General features: G+C 38.3%; 1 protein-coding gene and 1 pseudogene across 1 annotated transcript in view; both read left to right on the top strand.

Moving 5' to 3' along the window:
- Positions 1-21,274, top strand: part of Lama2 (laminin subunit alpha 2) — a 571,985-nt gene that overhangs the window by 255,336 nt on the left and 295,375 nt on the right. Inside the window, exons 11-12 of the mRNA XM_076552567.1 lie at positions 2,752-2,892; positions 6,128-6,301. Of these exons, the coding sequence (XP_076408682.1) occupies positions 2,752-2,892; positions 6,128-6,301 (315 nt within the window). The remainder of the gene's footprint in view (positions 1-2,751; positions 2,893-6,127; positions 6,302-21,274) is intronic.
- On the top strand, positions 15,800-15,915 carry LOC121823303 (U2 spliceosomal RNA; annotated as a pseudogene).

Below are 21,274 nucleotides of genomic sequence, written 5' to 3' on the forward strand. Positions count from 1 at the left end.
CATTAGATTAAACTGAATATACAATGATTTATTCATAATTTTTCTCAAGGTCACATTACAAGGCTAAAGTGGCACTAAGGAATATGTAGCTAATGTCTAAAAATGTCTAATTGTTTAGCTCAGTCTGAATCTCAGAAAAGTGGCATTATTTGCTTTCAATTTAGAGTAAATGAAAAGTAGACTAGACAGAGCCCAGAAGAACACAGTGTTCAGAACAGCTGTACTGTGTCCTCAACGGAAAAAGCTAAATTATAATTATAGATATGTTTCATCTTTCCTGCCTGTGCACTCTTTTGAAGATGCTCTTCACTGCTTTGGGGATTTCTTTGTCCCTACAGGTCCGAGAGTAGATTGATTACTTTTGCTGACATCTATCATTGCAAAATATTTGGAATCAGGCTAGAAAATTTAAAGCTGGTGAGAATGTTAGTAACCACATCAGTTTCTATACATATTGACACTAAATACAAAGACATGAAATGGCACTGTAGGCATGCCCCCCTGTTAAGGATCCCAGAGATGCAGTAATAGTTGGGGTTGTGAATGGGCCATGGATGTTAAAAGCCAAAAATCAAAGTTTAAATAAATTCTCTAAAATCTTAGAAGAAGCTCTTGTTTTTCTTGAAAACTTATCCTTATTTGGAGCATATTTTCTGTCTTCTGTTTTTACATTTTTTTTACCAACCCATATTCTCAATCGTGGCTTACTCAAATATATTTTGTGTATTTGCATGAATGTATGTGTAGGTTTGTCTATGTGAAAGCCAGAGAAGGCCATGTTGGATGTATTCCTGTATTACACTCCACCTTTATATTTTGAGACAGGGTCTTTCACTGAATTTAGAGCTTGCCAATTCAGCTTAGATTGGCTATCCAGGAAGCCTGACATCCTTTCTGACACTGGTTCCTTAGTCCTGGGGTTAGAGGCTCACACTGTGCACCCAGCATCCTTCTGCTTTGCTTATTCTCCTGCCATTGCTTTCTTTGTTAACTTGAATGTTGGCACTAAAACTCTTGTCTCAGTACTTATGTAGCAAGCGTGTTGCCAACTGGACCATCTCCCTAGCCTCTCAAATATATTTTTAATAAGCATCCACTGTGTGACACTTTAATATACATAAAAAATACCATCAACAAGTAATTTGTTTAATCTTAATAAAGTTGTATGAAGCCATTTCTCAACATTGTCCAGGAAACTTGTTATTTTCTGGAAATATGTACACAGAAGGGTGCTTGTTGTAGGATATATGATAACACTATGAACCCCAAGTTTGTATTTGCATTAGTTCAATAAAATCAACCTTGGGTCAAGAGGTAGAGCTAGCAACTAGTTGACAGAAGTTAATCATAGAGAGTAAAAGGGCATATGGAAGATGGATAGAGAGATCTATAGAAGTAGAAGGGACGGACTTTGAGTGCGGTGGTCTTTTTTGACTTGGCAGAGCAGAAACATACTATCTTTCAGAGACACTGGTGAAGAAAGGTCAGCTAGTTGCTCCTCAACCTCTCTGATCTAGCAGGTTTTCACCCCAGCCTCTGACTCCCGGGTCTTATTGATAAATAGAACAATAGAGATTTAGTTAAAACTACATTTGGTGGGAGAGACAGGAGGCAGAACTGGAGGGACATAAAAGTCCCATAGGGGCCATTATTTTGGACCCTCAATTCTTGGCTGAAACAGCAGTAAATTCAAATGCAGTTGCTGAGCTGGAAATTAAACAACAGGTTTCCACCTATGACTAAATATTACAAGTATTTGGAAAGAATAATCTTTGTAAGCCTAGATATGATTTCATGGTTATAATAAAGCAGTGCATTTGAGGCTATAGAAACAGTAGGTAAGCAAGTTAGCTCTCTAAGGAAAGGGAAAGCTATGCAATGAGGCAGAAGGAGAATGTAAGGAAGAGGGGGATAAGGAGTCATGCATGCTTAAGGATGCTGAAAATCTACTTCCTGCAGAGGAAGCCTTCATTTGGAGGTATTAATCAGGATTAACCACTTCTTAAATCAGATTACACCCTTCCCAGATTTTCATTGAGCAGTCAACTTTCATTGGTCTGAGCACACAATGTAGCCTCACCTAGAAGCAAATATGTTTTCTGTGTACTGGAATTAGGATTAATGAACCTAATCTGGAGAACAGTCATTAAATAAGAATGGATTTTCTCCATAATATTAGTCTATATAAATAACCTACTAGGCTAGGAAACACTGTATAAAATTAAGCAGGGAAAAAGTTTCCCTCTTTTCTACTTACCTATACATATTTGCCCCAAATTCTCCACATCTCAAACCTGTATGCTTGCCTCAAATGCATATATTTTTAACCTCTAATATGAAGGTTTGACAATTTTGTATAATAGAAGTGTTTTAATTCTATCATATATTTGAAAGTGAAGTTGCTCTTTAGCACAGAATGGTGAGCTTAATATTGACTCCACATTCATCAGACTAACACATTTTCTTGATGTATCGTATTTAATCTACATTCTTTAATAAAGATCAAAATAGTAACATTGAGTGCAGTCCTTAGCGCTCAGTAAACCCCGATATACACACGGGCTGTGATGTTAGAACAACAGACCTTAAAAGGAAACTTTAGAGCAGTTGTTTTCCATGACATTGCTGTGCTTTACAAATGGGTGAGAAAGTAGAATGAGGACTACAGTCATGTTTTTCTTATACAGGCATAGATCCAACTCTTCCTTTGAAGAATGTCTCTGTTGCTAACACACCTCTCTATGCTTTCAGGAGAACGTTGAAGGTGAAGACTGTAGCCGTTGCAAATCTGGCTTCTTCAACTTGCAAGAGGATAATCCAAAAGGCTGTGATGAGTGCTTCTGTTCAGGGGTATCAAACAGATGTCAGAGTTCCTCCTGGACCTATGACAATGTAAGGATGCTCACTGCCCTCCACTTGCCACCCCATGCTCCTCCCTGTCTCTGCTATTTTTGTTCTTTGGTAGGAAATTGAAAAACAAAACAAAACAAAAACAACCTTAGATACAACTTAAACTTGCCCAGAAAGAAAGTGGATGGAACTTCCTTCAAATGCTCTTTCTGTACTTAGGTTCAAAACCTTTCAGATTTCATCTGTGGCCTAGAGAGGTGACTCAGTGTTTGCTGTTCATGAAGAGGTCTAGAGTTTGGTTCCCAGTACCCACAGGTGGCTCACAACTGCCTGTAATGCTAGCTCCAGGTGATCTGATGTCCTCTTTTGGTCTCTATGGGTATCCACACTCATGCACATACCTTATATACATACACTAAAATAATCCGTATTAAAGTACTTTTGTAAGTGTATAGACTGAGTCATCTCTGAAGTAGATGCATGCAACCCTTGTCAGCTCCCATATATGAAAGCATAATGAAAATCATGTTGCTTTCATCCCAAATGTAAAATGTATAAGAGAAAACATAAGACCACAATAGTAAATTTATTTTCATTCACCAAAATGATCTACATGTCACTTAAGAAACGCCTGACTTGTCAGTTCTTCAGCAATAACTGAGACTGTCTTTTTCTAAAACAAACACATATTACATCTCTACCCACATTGCCCACCAAGCTCCCCACTGCCTGTCTGCAGAGAGCCATTTGTTCCCCTGTAGAAAATATATGAAAGGAAAATGGGATCTTTGGGGATTGCCATAGTGACATGGGCTGGACTTTGAGTGCAGAACATATAGGAAGTAGGCTGGAAGAAGTGAAATTTAGAATGAATAAAGAAGTAGATTTCCAGAGAGAGGCCACTGAGACACTGTGGGGTTCTACCTGGGTAGATATTAATCGATTGTAAACAGCAGAATGGCATGTCAGAGTCATGTTTTATAGACTGATATTTTGATAAGCTAGCTCCTAAGCACTTCTTCCAGCTTCGATCTGCAAAGTAATCCAGAGCACAATCATGAAATATTGTTCTGTCTATATCGCTTTTAAGTTGTTTGAAATAAGAAGTTTCTGACTGTACTCTTGTGTCTGAGTGTGAATCTCTAGGTACTTATCCAATGTATTGATTAAAAAAAAAACTCTGAAGAAACAATGACAAATGGACTCAAAGTCTAACTTCTTCATATTGTTTACAGAGTCATGCTTAACATTCCTAACAATTCCACTGAAAAATTTAAGTTTAATGGTTTGCCAAGGGACAAGGAACAGGTAACACTCAAGTCTTAAGTCTTCAGAACCTAGATCCACACTCCTATTTCAGATGTCTCAGAACACCTGAAGGATAGCTAAAGTTAGAAAGCAGAATTTATTATCGTCTACTTACTTATCCAATGTCCATTGACCTTGTTTGGTATTTTCTTTTGATCAAAGCTGACTTAGATATCCCAAAGCTTTAAAGATGAACAAAAATCAAATAATCTCTACACAAAAAGAAAATTAAAAGTTACGTTTAGTCTATACATCCTCAGCCTTATCACTGTGGTTTACTATCAATCACTTGCAAAACCAACTATATCTCGGGAAGTAGTATACTGAAACTGGTAGCCCCTGTGGTGATTAACCTGGGTTATCAGCTTGCCTAAACTGAGAGTTGAATAGGATTTTCATAGAGTACTCTTCTGCATATAGGCAATAATGTCTGGATTACACAGACTTTCATCCAGTAGATGGTTTGTCCTATTGATAGATTAAAATGTTGAATAGTCTATTTGGGAGGTGGTAGGAATCCTGTAAGTGAGGCCTGGTAAGAGGAAATAAGTCCAATGGGGAATGTTTTGGGAAAAGACATTATGCCATGGATTCTTCCTCTCTATACTCTGCCCACTGGCCACCATGAGTTAGATGACTCTTCTCTAACACAATCTGACCACTGTGATAGACAAATCTTCTGGAAACTAGAAGCAAAATAAATCCTTCCCACCTTCAGTTGTTGATAGTAGGTATTTAGCCACAGTGACAATAAAACTAATACAACCCTGGTTTCTCACTCATAGCCTTACACCTCAGCAAATGCTGCTTTGTCTTAACTAGACAGGATGGCTTCAATTAGAAGTGAAAGTGTATACTTGACCTTGACTAGGGTATAACACTGTAAAGCAAACCATTACTCATCTTTTATTCCTTCCTTAAAGTGATTTCCTTTTCTGGGCCAGGTACTTCTGGTCCCCAGAGTACTTCTGATCCTATGGTAAAGAATATATACAGTTTTGGGAGATGTTGTCATAGCAACATTCTGGTGGATTCAAGTGACATGGAGCCTCAAAACATAAAATTTATAAAGTAGGGAGAATTGTAATATTGAATGAAAAGCTACCTTTTAAGCCTTGCATGTATGATTTCCTTTTGTCCTCTGCTTTATGAATATATATGCAACACTTGTGAGATATTAGGTCTCCTAAAGCAGTAATAAACACTACTGAAGTGAAAAATGTAAAATTCCAAGTCAAATTATTTGATAAATTATATGACATTATAACTGTTATGTAAGTTAGAACGGATTTCTATTTTTGGTTACGTTAGCAAAATGCTTACCATGCAAACACGGGGGCCTGAATATAAATCCTCAGGACTCACATCAACAGCCGGGTACCATGGAGCACAGCAATACCTCCAGCACTGCGGAGACAGAGATGGGAGGAACCAAATCAGCACCAGGGCCAGTGAGAGACCGGGTCTCAAAAAGTTGGACAGCAATTGCAGAAGACAGTAGGTGCTAATCTCTGACCTCCACACATGCATTCACACAGGTACCTGCAGGCACATATGCACAGACACATCTCATGCACATGCACACACACACACACACACACACACACACACACACACACACACACACACACAGTGCTTGGAACCAGATTTTAAGGAACAGTAGAAACTGATTATTATTTGGCTCTATCATGATTCTCAAAAACTTCAATTAAAAAAATAAACAATGGATTCTTTGTGACTACATATGGTAAGTGTGGTGATATACACATCATACACAAGTCCTATGTTTTTTAAGTGTCTGTAGCTTTTCCCCAATCCTAATTTCAAAAATAGCAAGGTCTATGCTGGAGAAAAATGAGCTGCTGCTGTTGTTTGCTTGTGTGTGTGTGTGTGTGTGTGTGTGTGTGTGTGTGTGTGTGTGTGTGTGTGTGTGTGTTTTGTAACCAGTGATGGTTATATTTTCTTTAAGGTTCAAGATATGCGAGGCTGGTATCTCACAGACATCTCCGGCCACATTCAGGTGGCTCCCCAGCTTGATAACCCAGACTCACCTCACCAGATCAGCATCAGTAACTCTGAGGCCCGGCGATCCCTCCTGGATGGATACTACTGGAGTGCGCCAGCTCCATATCTGGGAAACAAAGTAAGTCCATTTGTGACATTCTTCTGGAAACTGTATTTTAACTGACCTATCTAGGAAGTGAGTTTTAGTTAATGTGTGTTATTTTTAAATATTGAAATCAAACACCTACTGTATTAGACTTCCAAGAGCAACTTAATGAGGTAAGTTGGGGGCACTTTCCATGTGGCATGACTTATAGAACGTAGGAGATAGCAAAGGACTGTGACATCTTTGGATTTTCTTATAGGTCCTAGGTAAACTTTTTGAATGAGTGAATATTAATGAAATCTTTAGAGTCTTTTGGAAAACATATTTTAGATATTGGAGGAAACTGTGATGTGTTCATTTAAATATAACTGCTTGTACAGTAGTCTAGGGTGGCATTTTTTTTTTTTACAAAGCTCCCCTCATCTCTTTCAGTTTTATATCAAAATTGATGAGCCATGGCAGTCAGTCACATTTTCCTTCTATCCAATATGCATGCTAATTGGAAAAGGAGATTTATTATGTATCTAATTCAATGTTTGCTATGAGGTATATATAAACTACATAGTTTTTAGAGTTTGGACAAGGAAGTACCCTGAACTTGCCACATTGAAAGCACATGTTGTTTTCAAGCTGGTTCACACATGTAAAATACACACACAATAAAAAATGAGAGCAACTTTGAAAATTCATGGTGTGTGTGTGTGTGTGTGTGTGTGTGTGTGTGTGTGTGTGTAAAATTTATGCTATTGTACATTAATTCTCTCTAGATGTATTTCTTGGTGTTTAGAATTCTGTTTTCTCTTGCCAAATAATTTGTTAGAAACTAAATTTAGTTTTTTGTGAGTATTTTCCTGGTGTATGAAAATTAGTATCTTGTCATGGATTAAGTTACCTCATTGCACCAGGAGCTTGTGACAGCAAAAAGCTGGTGATGAGTACATACTCAGGCAGTAGGACTGGGACTTGTCCCTAGCACATGAGCTAGCTTTTTGGAACCTAGTGCCTATGGTGTGACATTTTGTGCAGCCTTGGTGCAGGGAGGAGGGTCTTGGACCTGCCTCAACTGAATGTACCAGGCTCCGCTGACTCCCCATGGGAGACCTTGCCTTGGAGGAAGTGGGAAGGGGGGCTTTTGGGGGGAAGGCTGGGAGGTGGGAGAAGGGAGGACAGGGGAATCTGTGGTTGGTATGTAAAATGAATAGAAAAATCTCTTAATAAAAAAAAGGAAAAAAAGCTGGTGATGGGGAAATAATATCACCTGCTACCTCTAAGAACATATTGTTAATACTGGCTATAAAAAATTCTTCATTTGTAAACAAAAGTATACTTACAATTATTAGCTGTATTGCATAATGTGTGAACATTTAAGCAGAAATGATAGTAACTTATATATTGCTCAATGAATGGGAACTGGTAATTTTAGCTGATTGAAACATTTTAACTCATAGCCAGGTTCTTATTTTTAACAGGCTTCTAAATGCTACTATGAAAAATGTGTAAACGAATAAAGTAGGTTTTCAATGAACATGTATTTTAAAATAGACAGCATATGTTGCATAAAATTCAATAGCTGTAATAAAAATATAATTAAACTTTTATTTGCTAGGTCCTTTATGACACGAAGTCATTTTATTCTATTCTATTTAGAAACCTCCTGTATCCCTGCCTTGGATTTCTTCTGCTTAACATTGCCAGGAAGTTAAAAATAAAAATAAACTTCTTTCCCTTTATTGCTGAAAGAGCTTCAAGAAGAAATTTAGGTCAAAATCAGATGAGTTTCAGACATTTCTTTCTTTCTTTCTTCCTTTCTTTCTTTCTTTCTTTCTTCCTTCCTTCCTTCCTTCCTTCCTTCCTTCCTTCCTTCCTTCCTTCCTTTCTTTCTTTCTTTCTTTCTTTCTTTCTTTCTTTCTTTCTTTCTTTCTTTCTTTCTTTCTTTGATGACACTAAGCTAAAATTTATTGATTTAATGATAGTTACTAATAGAAATGACCACATTTTCCATCGTTTCTTTTTCGGTCATATGCCTTTTCTTTCTGTTGGCTGAAAATCAAACCAACAGAAGGAAAGCAAGCAAATGGGATATTAAATAACGCTGGAGCAAAGAAGTTGGACATCCTGTTCATAGTGGTTGGATCCCAAAGATAACTTCCCTCATCTGGCTGAACTGTTTCTTCTAACCACCCACAACGGAACCCTTCCTATTCCACAGCAGATCATTTTCACTTCACAAAGCCCTGCCTGCCAGTGTCCCCATTTCCATTCAGTGAGCAAAATGATGGTAACAGAGTGTGCAAATTGTTTGACTATGGAAGGCATTTTTTAGTGTACCGTGGAAGCCCTCAGTGGTTTCCTGTCAGCACGCTCAGTATGAATGAAACAATTTGCCTTAATAACTGAACCATATAAATTTTTGATACCACAATAATACTGCCAGCTCTCAGAAATTACCACAGTACATCTTAACTGTCATGTCACATCACGTAAATTATAGTCATGATGACACACTTAGCTTGCTTGATTTAATATCTTGCTAAGGAAATGGAAAATTGTAGGTCCTTGTTTGTAAATTCAATAAACCCACTTTTCTAAACAGTGGAGGCTAAATTTTTTTTGCCAGTAATTGCTGTGTGAATAAGAGCCACTGCCAGAATCTGATAGGAATAGTACATCATGATTTTCTTTTATATCAGCTTAATCACCGGGTTTTATTGATAGCCATGGTCTATAGGCTATGAGAATATGATGTCATCTCTACTTTTTTCAGTGTTAATTCCTAAGATAAAAAAATTTATTTATGAGATACTATCACTTTTTCCTAAAAATAAGTGGGATAGATTCAGAAACATTTTTCTCTTTCTTTAGTTATACGGCTGCTTGCAACAGAGGGGAATGATGCTGGGCATATGCTTCCTATAATAAAGTCACTGCAGTTCTTCCTTCATCTCTTAGCACCCTAACCACACATACTAAAAGAGCCCTTTCCTGGGACACACTGTGATAACACACAAGCCATCCTGCTTGTCATCAAACTCAAGAATGCAAGCAAATTTAATACAGGATGCCCCTTACCTGGTGAAACAACACTGCCTTGTGGAAAGTAAGGAGCTTCAGGAGTGTGTGTGTGAATTGTGGATGAAGCCCAGAAGATCGTAGCCCATTTATTTACATGCCACTAATAAAATTTCATCATCTCAAGTATGAATTCACTCCTCAATAGTAATCATGACATATTTTTTTTTCTCCTCCACGAGCAAATACCAGGCACCATTGGCAGTTTATTTTTACGTAATTTTCCCATGTCATTCTCAATCCTCCAAGAGGATTAAGTCAGTTCCCCACTGTGGTGCAATGGATAGCATTTTATTTTCACAATCCTGGGCAAATGTTAATGCTTGTTTTTAGGGCATTTGTGCCGGGGGTGGGGTGGGGTGACAGGCAGAAGAGGAGCGAGGAAGAGGACAGAGAGCCCTGATGGCTTTCCAAAAGCAGCTGCTGTTCAGAAACAGTTTGGGAATTTCAGAGTTAGGCTAATTTACTGCTTTGGTAAACTAAATGCTGCTGGAATACTGATGAAGTCATTCGCTTAAGGTTCCCCTAGTGGACTGAAACGGTTGGTGCAGCGTCCAAAAGCAGTTCTCTGTAAAATTCTCCAAGAAGCTGCTCCTGCATGCTTGCTTCCATTCTTACACTGCTGTTAAATTTAAATTTCTGTCTTCGAAGATTATTGAATTAACCTTATGAGATTTTGTTTGTTTGTTTTTTACAAAATCATTCTTATTTTCGACTCCACCATATTGGATTTCTGTGGCTAGTTCAGAGAAACATGCAGTAGTTTCTGCTGGTAGTAATGCCCGCAGTTGGGCTTTAAGATGCTCCTCATGAAGCCTTTCCATGTAGAAGCATCTCTGGTAAATCCCTTTGTTGTACTCTTCGGAAGGCACACATTACATCTGTGCACAGGAAGAAAATGAATGCTGGAATCATTCCGACAGAGTGGACATAAAAAGATCCGAGAAAATACTTTGATTGATGGTACATGCTTAAACAAACAAAAACAAAAAAAAATATTTTGGTTAGATTGTTGACATGTGACCCCTGTGTGGAAGTTTGTGTGGAAGTTGAGAGGAGATTTCAAGCCCATAGGGTTTTTTTTTTAAAAAAAAAACAAAAAACAAAAAACAAACAAACAAACAAACAAAAAACAGTCATTGTTTCACATTTCTCAACATCGTTCAAAAGTGGAGTTCAAGCAGGGCAGGGTACTCACACCTGAAATTCAGCACTCAAGTGAGGAGGGGGGATCACTTTGAGTTTGAAGTTAGTCGTGTCATGGGGTATATAGTGGTTCTAGGACAGACAGAGTGAGAGCCTGTCTCAAAAAAAAAGGTAACCAGAAAGTTGAATTTTAGATTCTCTTTTCCACCTACAATTCCTTCTAACTTGAACTGTGGATTAAGCCAAATGGATTAATTAAAATCACTGTGAATGTGGAGGAAGACCTGGCCATAAAAGTTAAAAGGGTAAGTCAGCTGGTAGTCTTTTTTTAATTTCAAAAATCAAAGCCTAGTAAGAGTGATTTAGAATTAGACCCAGGGACCCAGGAAATATTTTCTGCCCAGAATAACCCCAATAAATTGTTAAGGATAAATGAGAAAATCCATGTTGAAACATAAAAAGACCAAAGAATCATTCACTGACTGTAGTTACTATGAAGTATGCTATGCAAAAGTACGTATCCCCAAGAAGGATTCAAGGTCACAGAGAATAGTCTTTACAGCAAAGATATGTCCTTACTGTAATATTAGTTTGATATGTACCTTATTTCTCCCAGAAAACTGGTATATAGAAGAGAATTCTGATTTTCGTATGTATTTTGTTTTCCTTATTTTATAATGAAATATAATAGGCACAAAGATCACTTTCTGTAATTAACTGAATGAGTTAAGTTAGGTAGGGGAACATTCAGGTTAATAACAGATTGTTAGGGAGATAAAGGAGTTTCCACAGTAGCATATCAATGTGAATAGGTTGTTGTTTGGTAGACAACAAAACTAATAAAGTCTAGGATTTTAACAATAGAAATTTACTGGTCAGGGTAGAGGAATGCATGGCCACCACGATTCTGCACAAAACATGCCATCTAATATATTCACTCAGCTATGAAATTGTGTCTTCATGTGTGTTAATATACACAGTCAAAAATCATTGGCCAGTAAACCAAAATATCTCAACTAGGAAAACAATGAAGGTAAATTGGTATCTAGATATGTGCTACCCTTTGTAGTTGGGTATTGTTCAAACATTTATCTTTAACTTCTTGGAGTCACTTTGCTTTGAAATTAAAGTACTGAAGCAACATATCCAACAGAAAGTGTATGAGCAGAAATAATATGCAGAGTGTGGGAGACTGAGGCAGGAGGTTTTTAGTTCAATCCAGCCGGGGCTATAGAGTGAGACCTGATCTCAAACGCACGCACGCACGCACGCATGAGGAATATTAATGTATTTGAATGCAAAAGAAAGCCGATGACAACAGAGAAGACACAGACACAAACTTAATATTAGAAGGAATGGAATGAAAACAATTAAGCAAATGGGGATAATGATATGCAAAGAGGGGTGTCTGTGGTGATTGCAAGCTTGAGGCCATAAATTCAAAGCTCTAGCCTCTAAGTAAAAGCTGCATGCAGCAGTCCTCCCTCAACCCTAATCTTGTACTTCGGTAGCAAAAATAGGTGGGTTTCTATAGCTCCCTGGCTAGTTCCTGGCCAGTTCCAGGTTCACTGAGGGACCCAGTCTCAAAAATAAAGGTGGAGGCCAATTTAGGAACACACCTGGCATTCCCTTCAGGCCTCCACATTCATAAATACACATGAACACATACAAATACATGCAGGAGCATACACACACACAAAATAATCATAATTGAAATGACTTCAAAAATTAAAGAGGCAATATCAGAAGGTCAACAGGTCAAAACATAAAAATTCACATACTAACTCTGAATAACTTGAAAAATGATGAAATGCAACACAGTGAACTGACTTGGGTTGAAAACACCTTCACTGTCCTCCATCTTATGAAACAATGGGAGTTTCTTCTCATGCAGTTTTACATGGTTTGATATCTTTGGTCTAAACAAAACTTTGACCAGGGAGGTAAGAACATGTAACTCATCATCCAAAATCATGGATGAAAACAGAGGCAAATTAATCATTACTGATACAAAGATTCAAAATATAACTAAAAGATGAGATTAATATAACTAAAAGACACGAATCCATAAATGCCCTGTTCATACATGAATTTTTTTTTTAGCCAAATTGCAAATCAGTGTTAGTAGGATAGACTATGGATCTGGAGCCAAGAATTATCAGTAGGGAAAAGGGTAAGTAATGTGCTCTTACCTTTCATCATGCATAAAAATGAATTCCAGCTGGAAGGAAAGATTAAAATTTCACAATCACACTAAATAAGCTCCATGACGATAATGCACTGGGATGCCTGCTTTTGACCATAGTCTGGATTTCCTTCCCTCGTTTAAGTCACAGGAACACTTGACCAAAATTATATGATTGGACAGCTTATAATACTGAGCATTGGATGCCAAGGTAACACAATCACTGAGAAATGAAAATTAAAGAATCAGGTTTACAGATGTCTCAGATTAGTGCCTGAGCAGTGGTTTCTGGAGTGAAGTACACCAAGGGAAAAACCTCAATAGAGCATGGGTACGCCAAGCAGAAGGGCTGGTACACACAGAGGCCGACTTACCAAGAATCTGCTCAGCACAACGTGAAGGGAGAACAAGCCACAGAAGGTGGAGACGAAGAACATGAGATCTGCATTTCTGCAATCAGGGACCCAATTGGTGAGTGGTTGGCAAAGTGTCTGGAGCAAAACTTGTTCCCTGGAGTTGGCTCGCTTTCCCGTGACCCAACCTGGAATGCCTCCATAGCAGTGAGGACATTCGGTAAAGTGTCAGAGGACACTTGCTTAATAGGGGGACTAAACTAGCTCCAGACCACAGCCACTCTTCATTCATGCTAACAAAGTCTGAAGGCAAGTCTGGAGAGAATCTACTGAAAAGAATTATCCTTTCCGGGAAAATTAACTGCATACCAAAACCAAGTCCCATCCAATTAAAGTACAACAAAACTCAGGACTTAGCAGTCTAAAATGCACCAATATCTGGTATCACATCAGATATTACAAGGCACAGGACACATGAGTAGAAGTGGAACATATGAACCCTCACCCAATGAAGCAAAATCAGGTCAAGGGAGAAGACCCAAATATGACAGGATAACCATGAGGAGGAATGGTAGAATCCGATTAGGAAGAGAGCAGAAAAAGGGGAAACAGCCAGGGGTGTAGCAAGTGACAAAACATGCAGAGAAGAATAAAGACAAGGAGCATAGCAGATTCCATCTGTGCCGATCAACTGTCGACATGATGGAACGAAGAACCAGCCGGGAGGTGGGCATCTGGCCATGACTGGGGGATTAGCTAGTTTGTGTTAATTATAGAGGTGAAGAGACCTTTCCACTTTCTGAGCAGCAGTATTTCCTGGCTGGGATCCCGGATGGCAGGGATGGAGAAATGGAACTGAACAGCAGCATGCCTGCATTCATTCCTTTCTCTCTGACTCCTTATGATGGATGCTTCAAACTCTTGCACCCGTGACTTCTCTAACATGATGGACTGGAGTTTTGACCTGTGAGCCAAATAAACCCCTTTCCCCTGAAGCTGATTTTGTCAGAGTATTTTCTCACACTAAGAGGAAACGAAACTAAGACATTGACAGTTTGTAAGATGATCCGGGTGTTGGTGCCCTCCCAAACCTCAAGTGATAATACTAAGAGGTGGGTCTTTTGGGAAGTAATTTACTCATTCCCTTGTAAGTGGGTTCGGTGCCATTACAAATAAAGGGTAAAGGTAACTGTCCTGCCCCTTAGGAGTGCAGTGTTGTGCTTCTCTTTTTAAAGGTGTTTTTGTGAAAAATAGATTTTTTTCATATAATATATTCTGACTATGATTTCCTCTTCCCCTCCTCCTCCCAGGTCCTCCACACCTCCTCAGCCATATGAATCCACCCATTTTTATCTGTTAGAAAATAAAGGGATAATAATAAAATATAATAAGATAAAACAAAAGCGAACATGTCAGAATAGGACAAAAGAGAAGGAAAAAGAGCCCAAGAAAAGGCACAAGAAAGAGATATAGATACAGAGAACCACTCATTTGCACACTCAGGAATCCCATAACAATACAAAACCAGAAGCCAGAATAAATAGCAGAGAAGAAGCCCTCATCAGATGTGGGAGCTACTGATGGTTTGATATTAGACCCCTATTCTCCAAACTGTGAACAGTAAATTTCTGTTGTTAATAAGTGGCCCAGTTTGTGGTATTTTGTTATGGTAGTTGAATAGACTAAGATTCTTCCAAACTAAAATATAATGCAAAGATATTTTAAAGGTTTTTTTCTGAGAAAGGAAAGACAACAAAATAAACAAGCCGGTATTGTCAGTTCAAAATTTTCAGCAGACTGAAATATCTTTGAAAAATGAAGACAAAGACATTCTTAGAGAAATAAATCACAGAGAAAATTACATTACAGGAGATGGAGAAAGTTCTTCAGGCAAAAGCACAAGCCATGCCAGATGGAAATTTGGCCCTATAAGACAGATTATATGTATTAGAAAAATAAACAAAAAGGGTTTTTCTTCCCTACTCCTGCTAGCTAGAAGACCTCTCTGGCCCACTATTTTTTTAGCCCTCAGGTCAAACATAACATTTATGGAATAAATGACCAAAGACAGCGACTTAAGCTAGAACTTCAAGTAATCCTTGTGTAAAACTCCTCTCTGAACTTAGAAAAAGGAAGACATCATCATGGCAAGTGTGTTTAAAATAGCCTCCCATGTCCTCTGACACTTCTTATCCCAAAACTAAAGAGAGCACGCAAACATCATTTCAAATGCACACTATATCTTTTATTATTATTATTATTATTATTATTTATTCTTCTCTCATACATTACATCCCAATCACAGTTTACCCTTTATCCCCTCCTCCCAGTGCCTCCCACCATAACCTCCCCTCTCCCCCAGATCCACTCCTCCTCTGTTTCCCTTCAGAAAACAACAGGTCCCCCAGGGACATTAACCATATAGCAAGACAAATTATAACACAACTAGGCAACACACTCTCATATCAAAGGTAGATGAGGCAACCCAAGAGGAGGAACAGGAACCCAAGAGCTGGTAAAAAAGTCAGAGACACCCCCCAACACACACACACACACACACACACACACACACACACACACACACACACATTATTAGGAGTTCCGCAAGAACACCAAACTGCACAACCATAACATATATGCAGAGGGCCTAGCTCACACCCATAAAAGCTCTGTGAATGTTGTTTCAGTCTCTGTGAGCCACTATCAGCCCTGCTTAGTTGATTCTGTGGGTTGTGTTCTTGTGGTATCCTGACCTCTGTTGCTCCTACAATTCTTCTTATTGCTTCTTGGCCTTTTGGCTAAGATCAAGTATAGTATCTCTTCTTACCAGTTTAATATCTATTTCTTAATGTAAAAAGGTATGCCTTTCTTCTGTATTCCATTCAACAACACTTTACACTTATATTCCATGTGCAGCCTAGTAGTAGACCATGGGAGCCAATGGACTGATGGTTCTGACAAACTTTCCAGTTCTATATAGGACATACCCTCCAAATGCTACTCTGCCTCTGGGAAAGAGCTAACTTTAAGTGCAATTTGCTATGCTATTTCTGAACCTGCCATGGCAAGAGTTTTCTGGACATTCTGTTTTACTTGTTGATGCATTGTGGGCAATGGACATTGTAGATGGTGCAGTCTGTAGAGTGAAACGGTGTGAAGTCCCAGAGAGATGGCTATTTACAAGCCAAAGAGAGAGGCCTGGATCAGATTCTTCCTCACAGCCATCAGACAGGGACATCCTTGCCAACAATTTGCTTCCAGACCAATTTCCCACTGTTCGTTTCCATGAGAACTGACTGAAAGCTCTTACATGGGTAAAGAATGACCTGATTTGGTAATATATGAGATAATACTGGTTAATGTTTTATTCTATGTATCTTACATAGACATGAGTTAGATAGTAAATGTTTATCAGTGTTGTGATCCATTCAATCTTGGCCTCCATGGTTTACAAAGTAATAGTTAGGACATTCTTCAGAATGACACAAAGTTCTAAAAAAATTTCCCTTGGTACATAGAATATCTTCAGAAAATATAATTTGCTTTGTGATTTTTTTCTGTAGTTGTTTTCTGTGATAATTTACATTGAATGTAAGCTTCATATCAGGAAAAGATTTTTGCTAAAGAATACATCTTTGCATACCTACTTGCTGCTGACACAATGCCTGATGGCAGAGATAGCATTACAAATGAAGATGGACAGTTTGAAAGTTGAGGTTTAACAAGGAAAGAGATGATATGACTTAAATGTCAGCTTTGCAACAAAATGAAATGACCAGTCTTGGAAATACCTACAGCACAGTTTGCTCTTTATCTTGAATGTTTCAGAGTAGAGCTGATACATATTATGTCATCTCATCCAAAACAAGTGGCATAAGTGTCCCACTGGTTCTTTCTTTACTGAAGACCTGGCAGAAAAAAGGATTTGAATATCTTATGCTCCTCCGTCCCTGCTCAAGAAATTGCCCAAAATTCTGAAACTGCAGTCAATATCTCATAGTAATAATAACACAGATGAAAATGAAACAATTAAGATGGACCCTAACTCAATATTACGGGAGTCCTTGCATGAGAGGAAGTTTGGGGACAGACAGACAGACACACAGACACACAGACACACAGACACACACACACACACACACACACACACACACACACACACACACACACACACAGTAGCATATGAACATGAAGGCAGCTGTCTTCAAGGCAAGGAGAGATGTCTAGAACATACTCTTCTTTCTCTGCTATGACACCCTCTCGGTTTCCAATGTCTAGCATCTGAAACTGTGAGGATGTCGATTTCTATTATTTGAACTGCCCAATCCATGACATTTGTTATGACAGCGTAAGCCAACCAAGTAATAAAATATTAATTCTTTTTAAAACCCATTGGCTTTCATTCTTGGTGTAATATTTGGCAAACAACTGGCAATCTGTCAGTTCTGTAAGGAAATCATAGGAATAGATAAGAGCAAGGCTTGGAGTCAAATAGAAAAACACTCAACAGATAAGAATGAACAGTTCCTAGGAGAGGAAAAAATGGCCCTAAAATACAAGAAATTATGCTCACTTGTTTCATAATATGGTAATTACACCGAGCAGTCATCTATCATGCACCATATGATAAAGGTAAGAAGATAACATGCTCTTTAATGAGACCTTAAAGAAACAGATCCTCATCAGTTGATAGTTTGATGCAATCAAAGACATCCAACTTTAGAAACCTCCACTGAAGTTACAAATGTACATATTCCTACAAACTTCCCTTCTGGGGGCTCAGTCTAGAACTCCACATACCTGTGTGAAGTGTCACAAATGGATCTTAGCCACAGAAATGCCCATCGATCAATGAGTGATACCATGAATGTTGCTATAGCTATACAATCAAACAGCATATAATGATAAATAAGCTAGAATTCCTATGCATCATAGTTGCAAAATAATATGAAGTGATACATACAAAGTATATCTTTAAATGGTTAAACTGATGTGATATATACATATACATATGGATGTGTATGTATGTATGACTAGCATTCATCTTCAAGTAGAGAAAAAAGAATATGTATTTGTACTTATAAGGTGGCTTGATTCTTTAGAGTCACATCTAGTATTTGAATTGACATGAATTTGTGGCAGAGACTATTCTATTGCCCTTCTTGAGAAGAAAATATTGTCCAATTTGTAAAACAAGGCATGCTAACTAAAACAACTTTAATTTATATTTATAATTTAGTCTGCTACAAGCTGTTATTTTGCCTTCTACACTTTGCCGTAAAAGCTGTTCCTTAAATGTAATCCCTTAATATGTATTAAGGGCCCAGCCCTATCTGCTCAACAGTGGTTGTCATGCTTAATTAATCTCTGGGATTCAAATAACAGTACTCATATCTTTCCAGATTCTTTAGTAAACCCTGCCTGCTGCAGCAGCGCCTTTGGGGGAAGTACACAGTTGAGACTTTTATTTTTTGTGTCGCCTGTCACTCCTAGAAGTGAGAGCTGTGTCCTACCTGACTTACTCTAAAGCTCCTGCTCCATCACCTGAGTCTGGGATACTGAGCGGCCCGCATCTCACATTTGCCACATTGAAGAAGAGGGAGTTAGGACCCCAACCTGAAATGTGATGAATTATTGAACAGGTAGTTTGTGGGTGATTGAAAATTACCTGCAAAAAAAGTGCTTATCTCCTTGAGGCACATCGAAAGCTAGCAGAATTGAGCCAATTAGACTGACTGTCTCTTCAATGAGTTGCGACCTATCCATGGTAATGGCTTATTATGATGATAAATGAACCCATCTCTCAAACTGAAGCCTGAGTACACACTTCAGCAGTTTCCTTGAATCATGAGGCCATTACCTCTCAGCCTCAGATCGACAGCAGTGACAGCCACGGAGGCAGAGAGCACACATGACTAGACACCGATGATTGTTTCACCCTGATGAATATATTTACAGCGATTTCCAAAGAAATGGGCCTTCCTTGTGCTTTATGTGTTGATACCTGAAAGAGTTATCATACTGGCTTCCTTCATTAGGAAACATCCCTCCCTGGGTGTAATGCTCTGAGATGACTGGACTCGGAATTTTCATTTATTAAGTCTTTGGTTATTTACAGTATTTGAATATTTCATTCTTACCTGTCTCCTGGTTGTGCAAAAGTTCCAAAGAAAAAAAATTTTTTTCACTGAACATACATGAATAAATGAATATGTTTTTGGAAGAAAGAATTTCACCCATTAAATTTCACATTTCATCTTTCATGTGAGTGGGAGAAACTATACCGAACTTCGTTTTTCTTTATAGAGAAATTTTATCACTCAAATGTACATACTTTGATTTGGGGCTGTGAAGGTGTGCTAAAAATTCTGTAGGTAATTACTGAAGCTGGATAGTTTTAATATTCAACTATAGACATATTTTTGGCTTTAGGAGAACCTGAGTATCAAGTTATTTCACTATATACATATATAGATATATATACATGTATATGTGTATACTTACATATATTTAATAATAAGTCTTAAGATTTCTTACAAAGTATTAGGCAAATTTTGGCTTATAAACTTATTTGTATTGCTTTAGCAAAGACTTGAAGAGAGACAACATCTCAACTAACTTGAAATAGCAGCTCAGAAGGTGTGGGGGCTGGGGCTTTTAGGCTTTAGGGGAAATGGGCAGTTTTGAAATAGTTCCTGCATGACAGGTAACTCTCTGAGACTGTGCAGAACACAAGATATAAAACCTTGGCATTTGTCAATAGATCGAGGCCAAGATCTAGAATCACATATTGCAGAAGCTGATATAAATCTATAGGTATGTTAGTTTAGATGGATCTTAGTTGAGGAAGAAAATTGTCTCAGCACTGACTCAAGCATGTATTCATCTATTTACAAATCAGGAATAGAAATTATGTGAACTCCCAATATTGTTTATCATGGGAACAAGGAATTCTGTTAGCCTTAGTTCTTACAGACAGCAGCTTTATGAAATCTGGGTCGTAACTTTGTTTCAATATACTCACTTTCCCTCCAGTGATAGGTGGATGAATACCAATACCTAATTCATAGAGCCACTGTGAGGATTAAATGAATTAACAAGCATTCATCAGTTAAGAGGAGGCATGGAAAATAATAAACACCTGCCAGAAGCTCTTGTTGTTAACTCTAATTGTGCCTATATTCCACTGAGGCTTTGCAACTCTTCCCCAAGACAAGAAAAATGAAAACAGGAAAAATAAGAAAGGGTAAGAGAAGAGTAAGGTAGAAAGAGGGGGGGAAAGGAGAGAGAAGGAGAGAGGGAGGAAAAGGAAAGTGAAAAACAGAGTGAAAAAATGGAGCGCAAACGGAAATGCATCAGAAGGGCCCATTGATGTATATTTAATTTTAGAGCATTTTGTTTATCAAGTGACTGCCAGGAATTCTTATCCTGTTTATAAAGTGGTGCTGTGGTGGGAGAGTGAATGACTTTTCTCTCTAATTTTCATCTGAGGCTGGATTTGAAGGGATCATCAGCTTCACCATTCCAGAAAATGCCCTCTGTAATGAAATGCAGTGGAAACAACCCACAGGGAAGAAGTTTCATTGGCCATTGAAGGTCCTGCAGGCAGTTTGCTGCCTTAAGCTTGTTTCCACCCACAGCCCAGGAGGAAAAAATGAACAGTGTGTTGCTGTTGCTCTTATTCTGATATCAAATAACTTTAAATTTGGATGCAATAGTATTGATTAAAGATTAAAGTACTTTGTTTGGCTTCCCCCTCCCCCACCGCCCCATCCCAATAAGTCTAGAGATACAATTTCAATACTGTAACATGTAATCTTAATTACATTCTTGATCAGGACTCTTTGCTAACTTTAAAGTGTAGTAATTCAATGTATCTCACTGTCTGGCAGATACATGGAGGATGATGGATAGCATGCTGGTTTGAAAGTAGATTCTTTCTGTTGTGCCAAGTTCTTGATCTTTGTGTCAGTAGTAAAGATATTTAGGCGAGGGAGAATGTTAACTATGCTGGGAATGAAGCCCACAACAGCTTGATTCCTGAGGCACAGCCTGGTCAGGGTTTAACTCCATCTTCCTGACTCACACACTGTAGTATTTTTACTAAAAGGAGACAGACCAGACTAAGGGGTGGAGAAAATACTCAAATCTAAGTCTGTGTTTTAAACTGAGTTCTATTAATAGCCATGGCAATCTCTGATGGATGTCTCTCCATCTACTCTGTGTCTTTGTAGGTAGGTCATCTAGAGTCTT

The sequence above is a fragment of the Peromyscus maniculatus genome, chromosome 16 (assembly GCF_049852395.1).
Source record: "Peromyscus maniculatus bairdii isolate BWxNUB_F1_BW_parent chromosome 16, HU_Pman_BW_mat_3.1, whole genome shotgun sequence".
Taxonomy (NCBI): Eukaryota; Metazoa; Chordata; class Mammalia; order Rodentia; family Cricetidae; genus Peromyscus; species Peromyscus maniculatus.